The sequence below is a fragment of the Haematobia irritans genome, chromosome 3, assembly GCF_050003625.1.
Source record: "Haematobia irritans isolate KBUSLIRL chromosome 3, ASM5000362v1, whole genome shotgun sequence".
NCBI classification, from domain to species: Eukaryota; Metazoa; Arthropoda; class Insecta; order Diptera; family Muscidae; genus Haematobia; species Haematobia irritans.
In genome coordinates, this window is record NC_134399.1 from 49,864,999 (window position 1) to 49,881,104 (window position 16,106).

The 16,106-nt window shown below is 34.2% G+C and overlaps 1 protein-coding gene and 2 long non-coding RNA genes across 3 annotated transcripts in view; 1 reads left to right on the top strand and 2 right to left on the bottom strand.

Moving 5' to 3' along the window:
* Positions 1–1,295: 1,295 nt before the first annotated feature.
* Positions 1,296–2,252, bottom strand: LOC142231777 (uncharacterized). The gene is made up of 3 exons (XR_012720916.1): positions 2,124–2,252; positions 1,816–1,921; positions 1,296–1,750 (listed from the first exon to the last, which is right to left on the bottom strand). It is a non-coding gene; the product is annotated as an uncharacterized LOC142231777 (long non-coding RNA).
* A 406-nt stretch (positions 2,253–2,658) lies between these two features.
* LOC142229120 (uncharacterized) lies at positions 2,659–4,110 on the bottom strand. The gene is made up of 3 exons (XR_012720338.1): positions 3,720–4,110; positions 3,228–3,654; positions 2,659–3,163 (listed from the first exon to the last, which is right to left on the bottom strand). It is a non-coding gene; the product is annotated as an uncharacterized LOC142229120 (long non-coding RNA).
* Positions 4,111–4,841: 731 nt separating this feature from the next.
* Naa15-16 (N-alpha-acetyltransferase 15/16) overlaps positions 4,842–16,106 on the top strand; it is a 123,348-nt gene continuing 112,083 nt past the window's right edge. Inside the window, exon 1 of the mRNA XM_075298576.1 lies at positions 4,842–5,201. Within this exon, the coding sequence (XP_075154691.1) occupies positions 5,145–5,201 (57 nt within the window). The 5' untranslated portion in view covers positions 4,842–5,144. The remainder of the gene's footprint in view (positions 5,202–16,106) is intronic.

Consider the following 16,106-nt stretch of genomic DNA (forward strand, 5'->3'; position numbering starts at 1 on the left):
GCATGACTTTACCTCTTTAATATGCCTTGAATAAAAAATAATCTTATTAAACCTATCAACATAAACATTATTTTTAAACACTTTTGCATTGATAATTCGATTTCCTTCTTGTTGGTGTCATAAAACAGCATTAAAATTTATTAATATGCGGGCAATTTGAAATTAGAACGTGCTGGACCGCGTGTTAGAATAGATTTCCAGCAGAAGGAATTCACAAAATATCCATTTAAACAGATAGAAGGTTGTAGATTAAACTGACGATTGATGCACATTTTCATCCAGGAGTTGTTGATTTTAACAATTTGTTGTTTTTAACAATTTTAATTGGTTGCACTTTGAAATGTTTCTGGAAACGTTTTCTTGTCGATAAGCCACTCATTTTTCATTGGTTAGCTTCTTAACCCTCTAATGCCCCAATTTTTTTTGTCAGCTGATTAAATATTCAATATTAACGACACAAAAGCAAAAATACTAATCAAGAAAAATGTATACGGTAAAATTCAGTGTATGCTGCAAAGGCTTTTGAACAGGTTCAACTAAGTTTTCTTTTTATTTTATTCATTTTGGTTGTCTTTAAGTGTGTTCTAGAGGGTTAATGTTTGCAAGAATGTAGCATCCAAAGATTTTAGTTTTCTGCAAAGAAATTTAAATTTAGTGACTTCTCTAAAGTGTTAATTTAATTTTTCATATAGACTTACCATTTATTATAAACTATTTGAAGCAGGTCCAGTCAATTGTCCAACATTTTTTCATCGGTCAGCTTTTTAATGTTTTCAAGAACGTAGAATCCATAATTTTAGTTTTCTGCAAAGAGATATACATTTAGTGACTTCCTTAAAGTTTTATTTAATTTTTTATTTTCACTTATCTTTTATTATAACCCAATAAACACAAACGTTTGAAAAATGCTAAATTTCAACAATTTTTCAAACTTTTTTCAAAGGATTAGGGTTATATTCAAGTTGAGAAATTGTTGAGAAAATCGCGTTCTCAACAAAAAACAGACATTACCCTCAACAGTGAAATTCAACACATTAACAATAATATCTCAAGTGTTGTCCTCAAATTGAAATGCATCGCTACTCAATAATTTGTCAAACAATTTTCGATGCGAGTCAAATTCAAAATTAACATCGTTGCAAATACTTTTCAACCTAAATTTGTATGAATGATATCCCCACTTCAAATTGAAAGTCAAAGCCAAAATTCTATGAATTTTGTATAATGTATTCATTTTCATCAAAATAAAATATATAATAACACTTTACACTACATAAGACACTACAATACTAATTGATAAATAATAATCTTCTTACACATATCAACAAATAGGAACAAAAAAAAAAACAAACAACAAAACTTTAAATACCTTAAACATTATTAGTAACCACTTTTGCATTGATAATTCGATTTCCTTCCTTTTGGTGTCATAAAACAGCATTAAAATTTATTAACATGCGGGCAATTTGAAATTAGGAACGTACTGGACCGCGTGTTAGCATTGATTTCCAGCAGAAGGAATTCACAAAATATCCATTTTAAACTGATAATAGCATATGAATTAAACTGACGATGTGATGCACATTTTCATCCAGAAGTTGTTGATTTCAACATTTTGTTGTTTTTAACAATTTTAATTGGTTGCACTTGTAATGTTTCTGGAAACTTTTTCTTGTCGATAAGCCACTCATTTTTCATTGGTCAGCTTCTTATTGTTTGCAAAAATGTAGCATCCAAAGATTTTAGTTTTCTGCAAAGAGATTTAAATTTAGTGACTTCTCTAAAGTGTTGATTTAATTTTTCATATTGACGTACCAATTATTATAAACAATTTGAAGCAGTTCCAGTTAATTGTCCACCATTTTTTCATTGGTCAGCTTTTTAATGTTTTCAAGATCGTAGAATCCATAATTTTAGTTTTCTGCAAAGAGATATACATTTAGTGACTTCCTTAAAGTTTTATTTCATTTTTTAGGGTAGTGTTTTGTCAAAGTTTTCTCATATTATCTTCAACACCTTTTCAACATTTTGGCAAATTGGAAGTAATTCGCAAACAATTTGAAGATGTATTGAAGATGAGCTAATTCAAGCCAAGTTGAATTTATGTTGAAAATTATATTTACCCTCAAACTGAAAAGTTGTTGCATTTGAAAGACGCTCATCATGTGTTTATTGGGAAACTATTTGGTGTAAATTCAGTTATTTCTAAAATTTACCAATTTTTTATTTTTTCCAATTGACCACGAACTTCGTTGCACAATTAAGTATTGAAAACCACATGGTTTTTTCGTTGCATTTTAGGGTAGTGTTTTGTCAAAATTTTCTCATATTACCCAATAAACACAAACGTTTGAAAAATACTAAAATGCAATAATTTTTCAAACATTTTTTCAAAGGGTTAGGGTAATATTCAAGTTGAGAAATTGTTGAGAAAATCGCGTTCTCAACAAAAAACAGACATTACCCTCAACAGTAAAATTCAACACAATAGCAATAATCTCTCAATTGTAATCCTCAAATTGAAATGCATTGCTACTCAATAATTTCTCAAACAGTTTTCAATGTGAGACAAATTAAAAACTAATATTGCTGCAAACATTTTCTAACCACAATTTGCATGAAAGTCAATCCCAGTTCTTACTGAAAGTCAACACTAAATTTCTAGTGATTTTGTACATTTTATTAATTTTTTTCGTTAAAAATATAATAATATTAAAAATAACATTAACAATATAAAAAAATAATAATATGTTATAATACCAATCAAAACATAATTATCTTATTAAAGGTATTAATAACTAAAACTATCAATACAACTTTAAATAACTTAAACATTTTTCATGTATAATTTCCCCCATAATGTTGGTGTCACATAACTATTAATTAATTAATTATTAATTAATATGCTGACAATTTCAAATAATTACTATCGAGGAACTTGCTGGCCTGCGTGTTAGAATAGATTCCATCAAGAGGAATTCACAAAATATCAAACTGATGACGGAATGTAAATTGATGTAATGCACATTTTCATCCAGAAGTTCTTGATTTAGGAACTGTTGCACTTTGCAAGTTTTCTGGAATCTTTTCTTTGTTGTTTCCTTCATCATTTTTTCACCGGTCAACATCTTCCAAGAATATAATATCCAATGATTTTAGTTTTCTGCAAAACAATCGAGTTTTGTGATTTCCATTACGTTTTCATTTCACTTTTTATTTTGACTTACCAATTATAATTACCGTTTTGGATTAATTTCAGTTTTATGTCAATAAAAATAACTGACCACGTACTTCGTGGCACAAAATGTATTGAAACCCACAAAATTCCTCAAGAACGTTGGTGTCACAAAATTCTTGTAAAACTCATTAAAATTCGGGAAATTAGCAAGGAACTTGATGACTAGAGAGTTAGAATAAATTTCCAGCAATTTCAATTCACAAAATATCAAATTAAACCGATGATGCGATGTAAATTAAACTATAGGCGTGATGCGAATTATCACCCAGTAGTTGATATGGAAAAGCATAAATACCAAGTTTAATTCATTGTACTTTGATTTATGGAAACTTTCTCTTTTCGATAAGCCACCATCATTTTTCATTGGTCAACCTCTTAATGTTTCCAAGAATGCAGCATCCAAATATTTTAGTTTTCTGCAATGAGATTTAAATTTAGTGACTTCTCTAAAGTGTTGATTTAATTTTTCATATTGACTTACCAATTATTATAAACTATTTGAAGCAGTTCCAGTTACATGTCCAACATTTTTTCATCGGCCAGTTTTTTAATGTTTTAAAGAACGTAGAATCCATAATTTTAGTTTTCGGCAAAGAGATATAATTTAGTGTCTTCCTTAAAGTTTCATATCATTTTTTTATTTTCACTTACGTATTATTAGAAACTATTTGGAGTAAATTCAGTTTTTTGTCTAAAATGTTTTTTATTTCTTTCAATTGACCACGAACTTCGTTGCACAAACAAGTATTGAAAACCACATGGTTTTTTCGTTGCATTTTAGGGTAGTGTTTTGTCAAAGTTTTCTCATATTATCTTCAACCCCTTTTCAAAGATTTCGTCAACATTTTGGCAAATTGGAAGTAATTCGCTAACAATTTGAAGATGTATTGAATATGAGCTGTTTCAAGTCAAGTTGAATTTATGTTGATAATTATAGTTACCCTCAAACTGAAAAGTTGTTGCATTTGTAAAACGCTCATCCTGTGTTTATTGGGTATCTTCAACGCCTTTTCAAAGATTTCATCAACCTTTTGACAAATTGAAGTAATTCACAAACAATGTATTATGCGCTTTACAGACTATCAGTTATTCCGGACGACAGTGCTCGTGTCGAACATATCCCATATATTGTGCACATTATAATTTAAGTCCGACGGCATAATCGATACTGCTGCATGTTTATGGGATCGATAACACATTTACCGATTATTTAGTCATCGCCGACAAGTCGTATCGATCCGACACATTGTAAAATTCTTTACAAACACCGACATTCCGTCCGGAATAACTGATAATCTGTAAAGCGCATTAAAGATGAGCTGTTTCAAGTCAAGTTGACTTTTGTTTATTTTTACCCTCAAACTGAAAAGTTTTTGCATTTGAAAAACGCTCATCCTGTGTTTATTGGGTACCGTTCGTTCGCAATTGCTTTCGTTCGGATATCAGAAATAGGTTGTTAATTTATTACAGTCATTGTGTGTGTAAAGGCTCGCGGTGCTTTCGGCATTCGAAAAGTATAAAAAAAAGTACAAAAGAATCAACTTTGTCAACCCTGAGACAAATACTGTTCAATATTTGAAATGTCAATTTGACATCTTCGTGCATGTGGATAATTTGTTGGTATTGGCAAAGTCTTTTTTGTGTCGAGTATATTTTTTGTGCGAGTCGTGAATTAAGATATTCCTCTGCTCTGAGGTCGGTGTTCCACAAAATTCAGTAAAAGATTAAAAGGGAAAATTCGTTGTATTCCAAGTCAATTAGTTATAGGGATATAGTTCCAACGATACTCGAGTGTTGGTGTTTTTAATCGACGGTCTGCAGACGCGTGTTTCAGATAAATCTCGCCAAGAGCAGCAGTATAACAACCGGTGTTTCGTGAGAAGAAATTCATAAATAGGAGGAAAATATGCCTTCCAGCGATCCACTGCCACCCAAGGAGAGCGCTCTCTTTCGGAAGTTAATGGTACGTTCTTATCCTTTTAAAGTTCGCTGGAGCTTTTGTAAGATATTCGTTGTGCTCGTTAGTTGCAACCACCACCTCCCACTAGCTGACTGAATGAGTGTGATTATAAAAACTATGTACATTTGTGCTGCTGTATGACAATATATCATGCGGTTATAAAGGGTTTCAATAATATGTCTGAAAATGTTCATTAAATCTTTGTGCCAATTTGTAACACATAACCTCAAAGTTTAGGGTAATGTCTAATATTGATCAAAAATAGAAAAAAAGGCTGTATTAATATCAATAGTTATGTTCCATTTCCTACTACTAGTTATTACTTTTTCCAGTTTTTACTAGAAACCGTTCCTCAACCTAAAAAAATAATAAAAGTAGTAATCAATTTTAAGAGAACTACTAGAAGTTACTCGACAAATTCTTCCTTTCAAAAGGAGTAGATATGTCATGACAAAAATAATTGTTTACTCTATAAATTTTACAACCCAAAGTTTCAACTCGTTTTTTTTTTGTGGAAATAATCCTGCAACTTTTGATGGATAACGATTTTAGCATGGTTGTTTTTTTTTTTTTTTGTGCGAAATCTGGTGTGTTTTCCTCTAAGTTTAGTTTAGTTTTTCCTCTAAGTAGACCCACAGGCTGGCGTATAGGCGTTGGAAGTTGGTTATCTCGGGTATTAAATATTGTTTTAGTATTCAATTCCAAATTTATTTCTTTGCTGCATAGAACTTATAATCCCCTATAAAAAATATAGTTTGCGCTCCGAAATATCTCTAATAGATCGAGTGACATGAGCCTTACAATTTATTGTAGTGCAAAATTTTAACAAAGAAGAACCATTTTAAGATTTGGAATTTCAAAACAATACCGAACCAATACCACTTGTTGCGAAAAAAAAGTACCAAAACATTGACCGACTAACACCATATTCGCCACTCCTATTAATGGACCAAAAGTTCTTCTACGTTCTTCGAACTTGACCTGCTTGTAGACAAAATACGAGTCTACGCAAAATTTCAGCACTATAGGTTCATTATCGAAGGAGGTTGTTTTATTAAAGGGTGATACGGTCAAAATTTGGTCAAGGGAAAACGCGTGTAAATCGGTGAAATCGTTTATTTAAAAAAATCAAATTAAATTTCTTTTTCAAGTTCAATTTGTATAAAATTCAGGAAAAATGTTCAGTTAGGCTTTCGTTTTTCCAAATCCGAATTGCCGGGCCTCACGCTTGACACCTGCCATCAGATTTTGTACAGTCACCTTGTCCACCTTCGCCGCAGAAAGCCAGTTTGCCTTGAACTGCTGCTCGTCCTTAGCAGTTTTTTTGGTCGTCTTTAGGTTCCGCTTGACAATAGCCCAGTATTTCTCAATTGGGCGGAGCTCTGGCGTGTTGGGAGGGTTCTAGTCCTTGGGAACCACCTGCACGATGCTGGCGGCGTACCACTCCATGGCCTTTTTTACCGTAATGGCAAGATGCCAAAACCGTGATTCTTCTGGAAAGGCAGCAGACGTTTATTAAAACACTCTTTCACCATTACCACGCAGTCAAACTTCGTCAGCATCGTCGTGAACAGCCTCCGGGATCGCGCTTTGGCCGTCGTATTTTGTTTATCATCGCGATTTGGAGTCACTACCTTCTTGTAACTCGATAGTCCGGCTCGTTTTTTGGCTCGATGCACGGTTGTAGACGATACACCCAGCTTATTTGCGGCATCTCGGAGAGAGAGGTTAGGGTTTCGCTTGAAACTACCGGCAACTCTCTTTGTCGTCTCAGCGGCTTCCGATTTTCGATTTCCCCCCGATCCAGACTTCCTGGCTGTCGACAAACGTTCCCCAAACACTTTAATTACATTTGTAACGGTTGATTTGGCAACTTTTAGCGATTTTGCCAGCTTTGCGTGCGAGTAGCTCGGATTTTCGCGATGCGCGAGCAAAATTTTGATACGCTGCTCTTCTTGCTTGGACGGCATTTTGACAACTGAAGAGTGAATTCCAAAATCACACACACACACCTTCAAAATGAGGGGTGTTCAGGTTTTTTAAATGCAAAATTGAAAGAAATACGTCAAGTTTTTATTGACCAAGTTTTGACCGTATCACCCTTTACAAGGACATCGTTATATCGTAATATAATTTCTCTCTTTCTATAGTGAGAAATTTTTATTTGTATGTGTAACAAACGGAATGACATACCCCCATATATGACCCAGAAGCCAGAGTTTTGGTTTGCTTTCAAGTTTTGCACAAGGAGTACTAGTCAAACCCAGGGCTGTGGAGTCGAGTCAATTTTGCTCGACTCCGGCTCCGACTCCTGCATTTCTTATTAGCCTCGACTCCGACTCCGGAGTCGACTCCAATTAGTGTACCTAAATCTCATTTTAACGGTATTCCAATTGTAATTTTAAGGTGTAGTGTACCAAATATAGACCGATATAAGTATTATATTCTGCCATATGTGTTTATATGTCCAAAAGAACTCTAATTTTAATTTTGATACGACTCGACGACATTTTAATTTCAGGCCAATAAATTAAAATACGATACAAGACTATATAGAGACTACATCAAAATATGGACAGAATATGTATTTGTAAAAACACAAAAAATTTGCTTCCAGAAGTTTAGCATAATTATTAAAAAATGAATCTATATACAACAGAAAAATACACAAAAATCAAAATATCAGGCTAATCAGATAGAAAGTTTAGATGTTAATGTGTCGGATATATAAAACAAACATAAACTGCAAGAACTTAGGACGGGCGGAATTTTAAATAAACACTACCATACAACAGGTGACAGGAATAGCTGGACAGTTATGAATATTGTTTCTATAGAATTAAAATTGTGAAACATCGAAATAAGTATATTTAACAGGCGAGAACAGAGAAAGGCTCAGCATAACTCTTGGAATGTTTACTGCAGCAGTATTGAGAATACGTCCGAGGCTACCAGACCAGGTACTAGCATCCACTAACTCCGCTCCAGGTTTAATTAAATCATCGGAGGGTAATTGAACAACGTCCAGTGAGGAGGCGCTGGAGATACTATTGGACACACATTTTCCTGCAAATCAGACGGTTGAACCATGTTCTGGCGGTGCCACAGTGGCTCAGCGGTCATTTCCTATCGAGAAAATTGTATCGGAATATAGAATAAAATGGGCGTTAAATAGCTTTGGGCCATTCAAAGCCCCCGGACCTGATGGAATTACTCCGGAATTATCCCCTGGTTAACGGTGATATATAAAGGATGTATAAACTTAGCCTATATTCCAGAAAAGTGGAGGGAAACAAAAGTCGTTTTCATACATAAAGCGGGAAAAGTCTCCCATTCGAGTGCGAAGGATTCCGACCAATCAGCTTATCCTCATTCCTACTTAAGACTCTGGAGAGGATGATAGACATTTATCTTAGAACTAGCATCGATTCAAGTTTGCTCTCGAAACGACAGCATACTCGAAGGGCAAGTCTACTGAGACCACTTTGCATGAACTAGTCAGCTTTATTGAAAGCTCACTATCTGTCACTGAATACACAATCGTGGCGTTTCTAGACATCGAGGGGGCATTCAATAACGTCCATCCGAGCTCTATATTAAATGGACTGGCAACTCTGAATGTTGATCCAGGTATACTTAGGCTGCTAGACGAACTGCTAATGAAGAGATTTATTTCGGCCACACTAGGATAGCAAACATACAAAGGTATGTGAACAGAGGCACACACCAAGGAGGAATTCTTTCACCTCTTTGGAATGTTGCCATAAACAACCTTCTGGTTTCCCCAGAAAAAGAATGGATAAAAGTGGTGGCATACGAAGACGATGTGGCTCTAGCAGTCAGGGGAAAATTCCCATCTACAATCAGAGATGTTATACAGATAGCCCTCCAGATGACTGAGAAATGGGCGAAAGAGAATGGTCTTGGAGTAAATCCTGCAAAGACGGAATTAGTCATGTACTGCAAAGATCGCAAAACTCCCATGGTTAAGCCCATATCCTTTGGGGCGTATTGAAATTCCCTTTGGTGAGTGTGCAAAATACCTTGGCGTTATTCTGGTCAGGAAGCTGAACTTTGTTGAAGAAAGGGCGAGAAAAGCCACGGTAGCTTTGTACTCGTTCAAAAAGGCAATAGGGAAAAAGTGGGGACTAAAACCGATTGTGCATTGGCTATACACGGCTGTGGATATACCTATAATGCTGTATGGTGATGTAGTGTGGTGGTCGGCACTTCAGCAACCGGCAGGTTTAGATAAAGTTCAGCGTATGGCGTGCTTGTGTATCTCAGGCGCATATTCCCTTAATGTCATGCTGCATCTATTGCCTTTAGACATTTTGGCCAAACAGTCAGCTGCAACAACGGCGCGAGCTAAGCTGTGGTCGGAAAATATGTACGGTCACAGTTCGGTCAAAATAATGCCTGATGTGCCTAACAGAGTGGATTACACTCTGGCGAAACCACTTTTCAACAAAAAGTTTGAAACTCTAATTCCCAACAGTGAGGCGTGGTGTACACAGACCCCGGGGAATAAAAGATATATAGATTTCTACACTGATGGCTCCAAATTGGATAGACAAGTGGGTTTCGGAGAATATTCTAAAGATCTGGAACTTCGAATAGCGAAAAGATTACCTAATCACTGTAGTGTTTTTCAGGCTGAAATATTAGCAATAAGAGAGGTGGCGAATTGGCTGAGAAGTAATGTTCCAGTCAACCTGCAATAAAATCCTTGGACTCTGTGTTCCTTAACTCGAACACGGCCATCGACTGCCGCACATCTCTCAACGAGATGGCTGAGCAGTACAATATTCACCTAATATGGGTGCCTGGCCATAGGAACATACCGGGGAACTGCGAAGCAGATGAGTTAGCAAGGCTAGGAACTACCTTACTGCGTGAGAAGGCTGTCATGATGGCAAATATTCGATGGGAGAATTGCAAGGGTTGTAACGACGCCAAGCAAATATGGCCCCATTTAAACTTGAACCGCACACTAGATATGCTTGTGTTCTCAAGACGTCAGATATCACTCCTGATATCTGCTATAACGGGTCGCTGCCTGATAGGCGAATTTGCAAAAACTATTGGTGTGAAGTATAATGACTACTGTATGAGCTGTTATGATGCGGAGGAAAAGGAATCAATTAAACACCTCTTTTGTGAGTGTCCTGCATTTTGTGTAAGGCGTTAGCGAATTTTAGGAGCATATAGCTTTAGATTACTGGCGGACCTGGAAAACGTTAACTTAAGCAGTCTGTTAATGTTTTTCGAACAATCTGGTTGGTTCAACAAAAGAAAATAATAAAGTTCAGCAGTTAAAACTAGAAGTGCCCATATGTAATAGGTACTTTTAGTTGAATGTGGTATCACAATGGACTGAATAGTCTAAGTGAGCCTGAAACTTATTCGGGCAGCCACTTTAACCTAACCTAACCTAACTTATCTGCTTCCATGTTTTAAAAATATTTATTCAAATCGCAACACTTCTTTTGTTTTTTATTTGGCATTGTTAAAATTTTACAGGTATTGATAAGCGAAGGACATTATTTTTAAAGAATAGCCAGAATGCATTTCAATCTATTCCAAGTGGCATTTGTTGTTTGACCATAAAGTACAAATTAAAAATTGGCACATTTAAATAAATTCACTACTACTATTTAAATCATGATAAATTAATTTACGATGTAACCTCAAGTCATCAATGACTCAGTAAATTTTCAAACTAAAATAGTTGGGTTCTTTTCCTTTCACGCAGTAAAAGTAGTAGAAAATAAAAGAATACATAGTTTGCAGTTTGATTTATGTAAAGGTGAGTACTAAGTTCGAGTTTAGCCGCTAAAGTGAAAACTAAATCAGTAAAAAAGGCATAAAATTATACATATTTGTTGCAAATTTTACTATAACTTGATGTAGAATATCCTAAAGCAAATTTTCACAAAGTTTGTATTCCTTAAAATGGATTATTAAAGAATAGTAATCGTGAAAAATGACGATTTTAGCGGCTAAACTTGAACTTAATACCCACCTTAAAGCTGTGTACTATGTTCAGTTTTCAACCTGAAAACCAGCTTGTTTTCACGGTTACTTTTTTTAATTAATTAATTTAGAAATATAGAATTAGTTGTAATCAATTCCTTGGATCTTTTCCATCCATTATTCGGTAAGACTTGATCAAAATATAATCGTCTTCGTAAATATATTTGTACTTTTAATTTAGAGTTTTGGTGAAAACATCGAACATAGTACTCACCTTAAGGGAAAATAAATCCTTACATGAAAATTCGTTTCAGTGCCACCTCTATGTGAAAAAATGAGTTATATACGAATAAAATTTTTTTGCGATATAATCCTCCATAGGAATTGGCATAAATTGGCCAAACGGGAAGAGATAGAAAAATTTTAACAAAAGATAAACTGATACGATAGCTTTCGATTTGAACTAAAACCTTTTCTCAGAAATTTTCCGAATCGCAGTAATGTTGCATATACGACACAGAAAGAAATGTGTCCACTGTGGCCAAATGGAAAATGATGGGGTTCCAGATTTATATGCGAAAGATAGATGTTTTAGTGCTCTATCCGATGGTAATAACGGATACAGCTAAATGTGTTTGGCAGTCTCAATATATGGCTTGGAAAAAAGTGGAGGCACTGCACCTCGAGAGAAAAGTGACCACTGTGGCCATATGGAGAAAGATGGGTTTCCAGATTTATATGTGAAAGATAGATCTTTTAGTGCTCTATCCGATGGTAAAAACGGACTTTATGAAACGTGTTTGGGATTCTCGCCTAGCACAAAAAGCGCGGTATAAACAGAAAAATGTTAAGTGCTTTAGAAACTTCAATCTCTGTTATGAACACATGTTAAATTTTGTTTCGATCTGGCAACTCCTTCATATAGAAAAAGGTGTTCAAAAAAGACGCATCTGCAATTTTTTTACAATGGAAAATTAGAAATGCGTGCTGTCATTAAATATTTACATAAAAAAGGTCTATCGGGACAAGAAATTCATAATGATTGGTGAATATGTTAGGTGAAAGTGCTCCTTCATATGCAACAGTAAAAAATTGGGTTGCTGAATTTAAACGTGGTCGTACAAGCATTGAAGATGAACCACGTAGTGGAAGACCAAAAACATCAATAACAACAAAAGAAATAGCCAAAGTGCATGATATGGTATTAAATGATCGACGAATAAAAGTGCGTGAAATTGCTAATATCATGGGCTGGCCGATTGTAATATTCTCTGCACAACTTTGTATTTAGATCTACATTTTGATAAAATCTCAAATCAGACTTCTACAAAATCTCGGGCAATATTTGGGAAATATTTATAATTGTTTAGACAATTTCGCAAAAATGCATTTATGATTCATTCAATGAAAAATTTGAAAATTTGAGCCATTTCTACAAATTTTCGACTTAGCAGTGAGTATCAGTGAGTATACAATTTTGGAAAAATTTGTGCCTAGTAAATAAAATTTTGCAAAATTTTCTATAGAAATCAAATTTTGAATAAAATTTTTATAGAAATAAAATTTGGCAAAATTTTTTATAGAAATAAAAGTTTGAAAAAATTATCAATAGAAATACAATTAAAAAAAAATTGTGTAGCAAACAAAATTTTGCCAAATTTTATATAGAAACAAGTAAGGAAAGTCTAAAGACGGGCGGGGCCGACTATATTAAACCCTGCACCACTTTGTAGATCTAAATTTTCGATACCATATCACATCCGTCAAATGTGTTGGGTGCTATATATAAAGGTTTGTCCCAAATACATACATTTAAATATCACTCGATTTGGACAGAATTTGATAGACTTTTACAAAATCTATACACTCAAAATTTAAGTTGGCTAATGCACTAGGGTCGAACACAATTTTAGTAAAAAATAAATATGGGAAACATTTAAATCTGAAGCAATTTTAAGGAAACTTCGCAAAAGTTTATTTATGATTTATCGCTCGATATATATGTATTAGAAGTTTAGGAAAATTAGAGTCATTTTTACAACTTTTCGACTAAGCAGTGGCGATTTTACAAGGAAATGTTTGGTATTTTGACCATTTTTGTCGAAATCAGGAAATCATATATATGGGAGCTATATCTAAATCTGAACCGATTTCAATCAAATTTAGCACACATAACTATACTATCAATTGTACTCCTTGTGCAAAATCGGGATAAAACTCTGGCTTCTGGGTCCATATAAGTGCATATCGGGCGAAAGATATATATGGGAGCTATATCTAAATCTGAATCGATTTCAACCAAATTTGGCACGCATAGCTACAATGCTAAATCTACTCCCTGTGCAAAATTTCAACTAAATTGGGCCAAAAATTCTGGCTTTTAGGACCATATTAGTCCATATCGGGCGAAAGATATATATGGGAGCTATATCTAAATCTGAACAGATTTCAATCATATTTCGCACACTTGACTATACGACTAAGTGTTATGTTTGTACAAAATTTCAAGCAAATAGGTATAAAACTCTGGCTGCTAGGTCCATATTAGTGCATATCGGGCGAAAGATATATATGGGAGCTATATCTAAATCTGAACCGATTTATTCCAAAATCAATAGGGTTCTATTCTGACCCAAATCAGGAACATTTGCCAAATTTGAAGGCGATTGGACGTAAATTGTGACCTAGACTTTAATCACAAAAATGTGTTCACAGACAGACGGACGGACGGACGGACGGACGGACAGACGGACATGGTTATATCGACTCAGGGACCCACCCTGAGCATTATTGCCAAAGACACCATGTGTCTATCTCGTCTCCTTCTGGGTGTTACAAACATATGCACTAACTTATAATACCCTGTTCCACAGTGTGGCACAGGGTATAAAAAATATTTCTATAGTAATAAAATTTTGAATACATTTTTTACAGCAGTGAGTATCAGTGAGCATCAGTAAGAAAAAAAATGTTGAGAAAATTTGCTATAGAAATAAAATTTGACAATTTTTTCTTATAGAAATAAAATTTTGGAAAAATTATCAATACAAATACAATTTTAGAAAAATTTTTGTGTAGTAAATAAAATTCTGCAAAATATTCTACAGAAACAAAATTTTGGCTAAATTTTCTATAGAAATAAAATGTTGACAAAATTTTCTATGGAAATAAAATTTTGACCAAATTTTCTAATAAAAAAATCTATTAGTATAATATTTTGGCAAAATTTTCTATAGAAATAAAATTTTGACCAAATTTTCTAATACAAAAATCTATTACTATAAAATTTTCGCAAAAATTTTATAGAAATAAAATTTTGACTTTTTTTATAGAAATAAAATTATCAATAGAAATAAAATTTTGAAAAAATGTTTGTGTAACAAACAAAATTTTGCAAAATTTTCTATAGAAATAACATTTTGCAAAATATTCTATAGAAACAAAATTTTCTATAGAAATAAAATTTTGACTAAATTTTCTATAGAAAAAAATATTTCTATATATAGAAATATTTTTTAACTTTTAGCGATTTTGCCAGCTTTGCGTGCGAGTAGCTCGGATTTTCGCGATGCGCGAGCAAAATTTTGATACGCTGCTCTTCTTGCTTGGACGGCATTTTGACAACTGAAGAGTGAATTCCAAAATCACACACACACACCTTCAAAATGAGGGGTGTTCAGGTTTTTTAAATGCAAAATTGAAAGAAATACGTCAAGTTTTTATTGACCAAGTTTTGACCGTATCACCCTTTACAAGGACATCGTTATATCGTAATATAATTTCTCTCTTTCTATAGTGAGAAATTTTTATTTGTATGTGTAACAAACGGAATGACATACCCCCATATATGACCCAGAAGCCAGAGTTTTGGTTTGCTTTCAAGTTTTGCACAAGGAGTACTAGTCAAACCCAGGGCTGTGGAGTCGAGTCAATTTTGCTCGACTCCGGCTCCGACTCCAGCATTTCTTATTAGCCTCGACTCCGACTCCGGAGTCGACTCCAATTAGTGTACCTAAATCTCATTTTAACGGTATTCCAATTGTAATTTTAAGGTGTAGTGTACCAAATATAGACCGATATAAGTATTATATTCTGCCATATGTGTTTATATGTCCAAAAGAACTCTAATTTTAATTTTGATACGACTCGACGACATTTTAATTTCAGGCCAATAAATTAAAATACGATACAAGACTATATAGAGACTACATCAAAATATGGACAGAATATGTATTTGTAAAAACACAAAAAATTTGCTTCCAGAAGTTTAGCATAATTATTAAAAAATGAATCTATATACAACAGAAAAATACACAAAAATCAAAATATCAGGCTAATCAGATAGAAAGTTTAGATGTTAATGTGTCGGATATATAAAACAAACATAAACTGCAAGAACTTAGGACGGGCGGAATTTTAAATAAACACTACCATACAACAGGTGACAGGAATAGCTGGACAGTTATGAATATTGTTTCTATAGAATTAAAATTGTGAAACATCGAAATAAGTAAGAAAGGCTCAGCATAACTCTTGGAATGTTTACTGCAGCAGTATTGAGAATACGTCCGAGGCTACCAGACCAGGTACTAGCATCCACTAACTCCGCTCCAGGTTTAATTAAATCATCGGAGGGTAATTGAACAACGTCCAGTGAGGAGGCGCTGGAGATACTATTGGACACACATTTTCCTGCAAATCAGACGGTTGAACCATGTTCTGGCGGTGCCACAGTGGCTCAGCGGTCATTTCCTATCGAGAAAATTGTATCGGAATATAGAATAAAATGGGCGTTAAATAGCTTTGGGCCATTCAAAGCCCCCGGACCTGATGGAATTACTCCGGAATTATCCCCTGGTTAACGGTGATATATAAAGGATGTATAAACTTAGCCTATATTCCAGAAAAGTGGAGGGAAACAAAAGTCGTTTT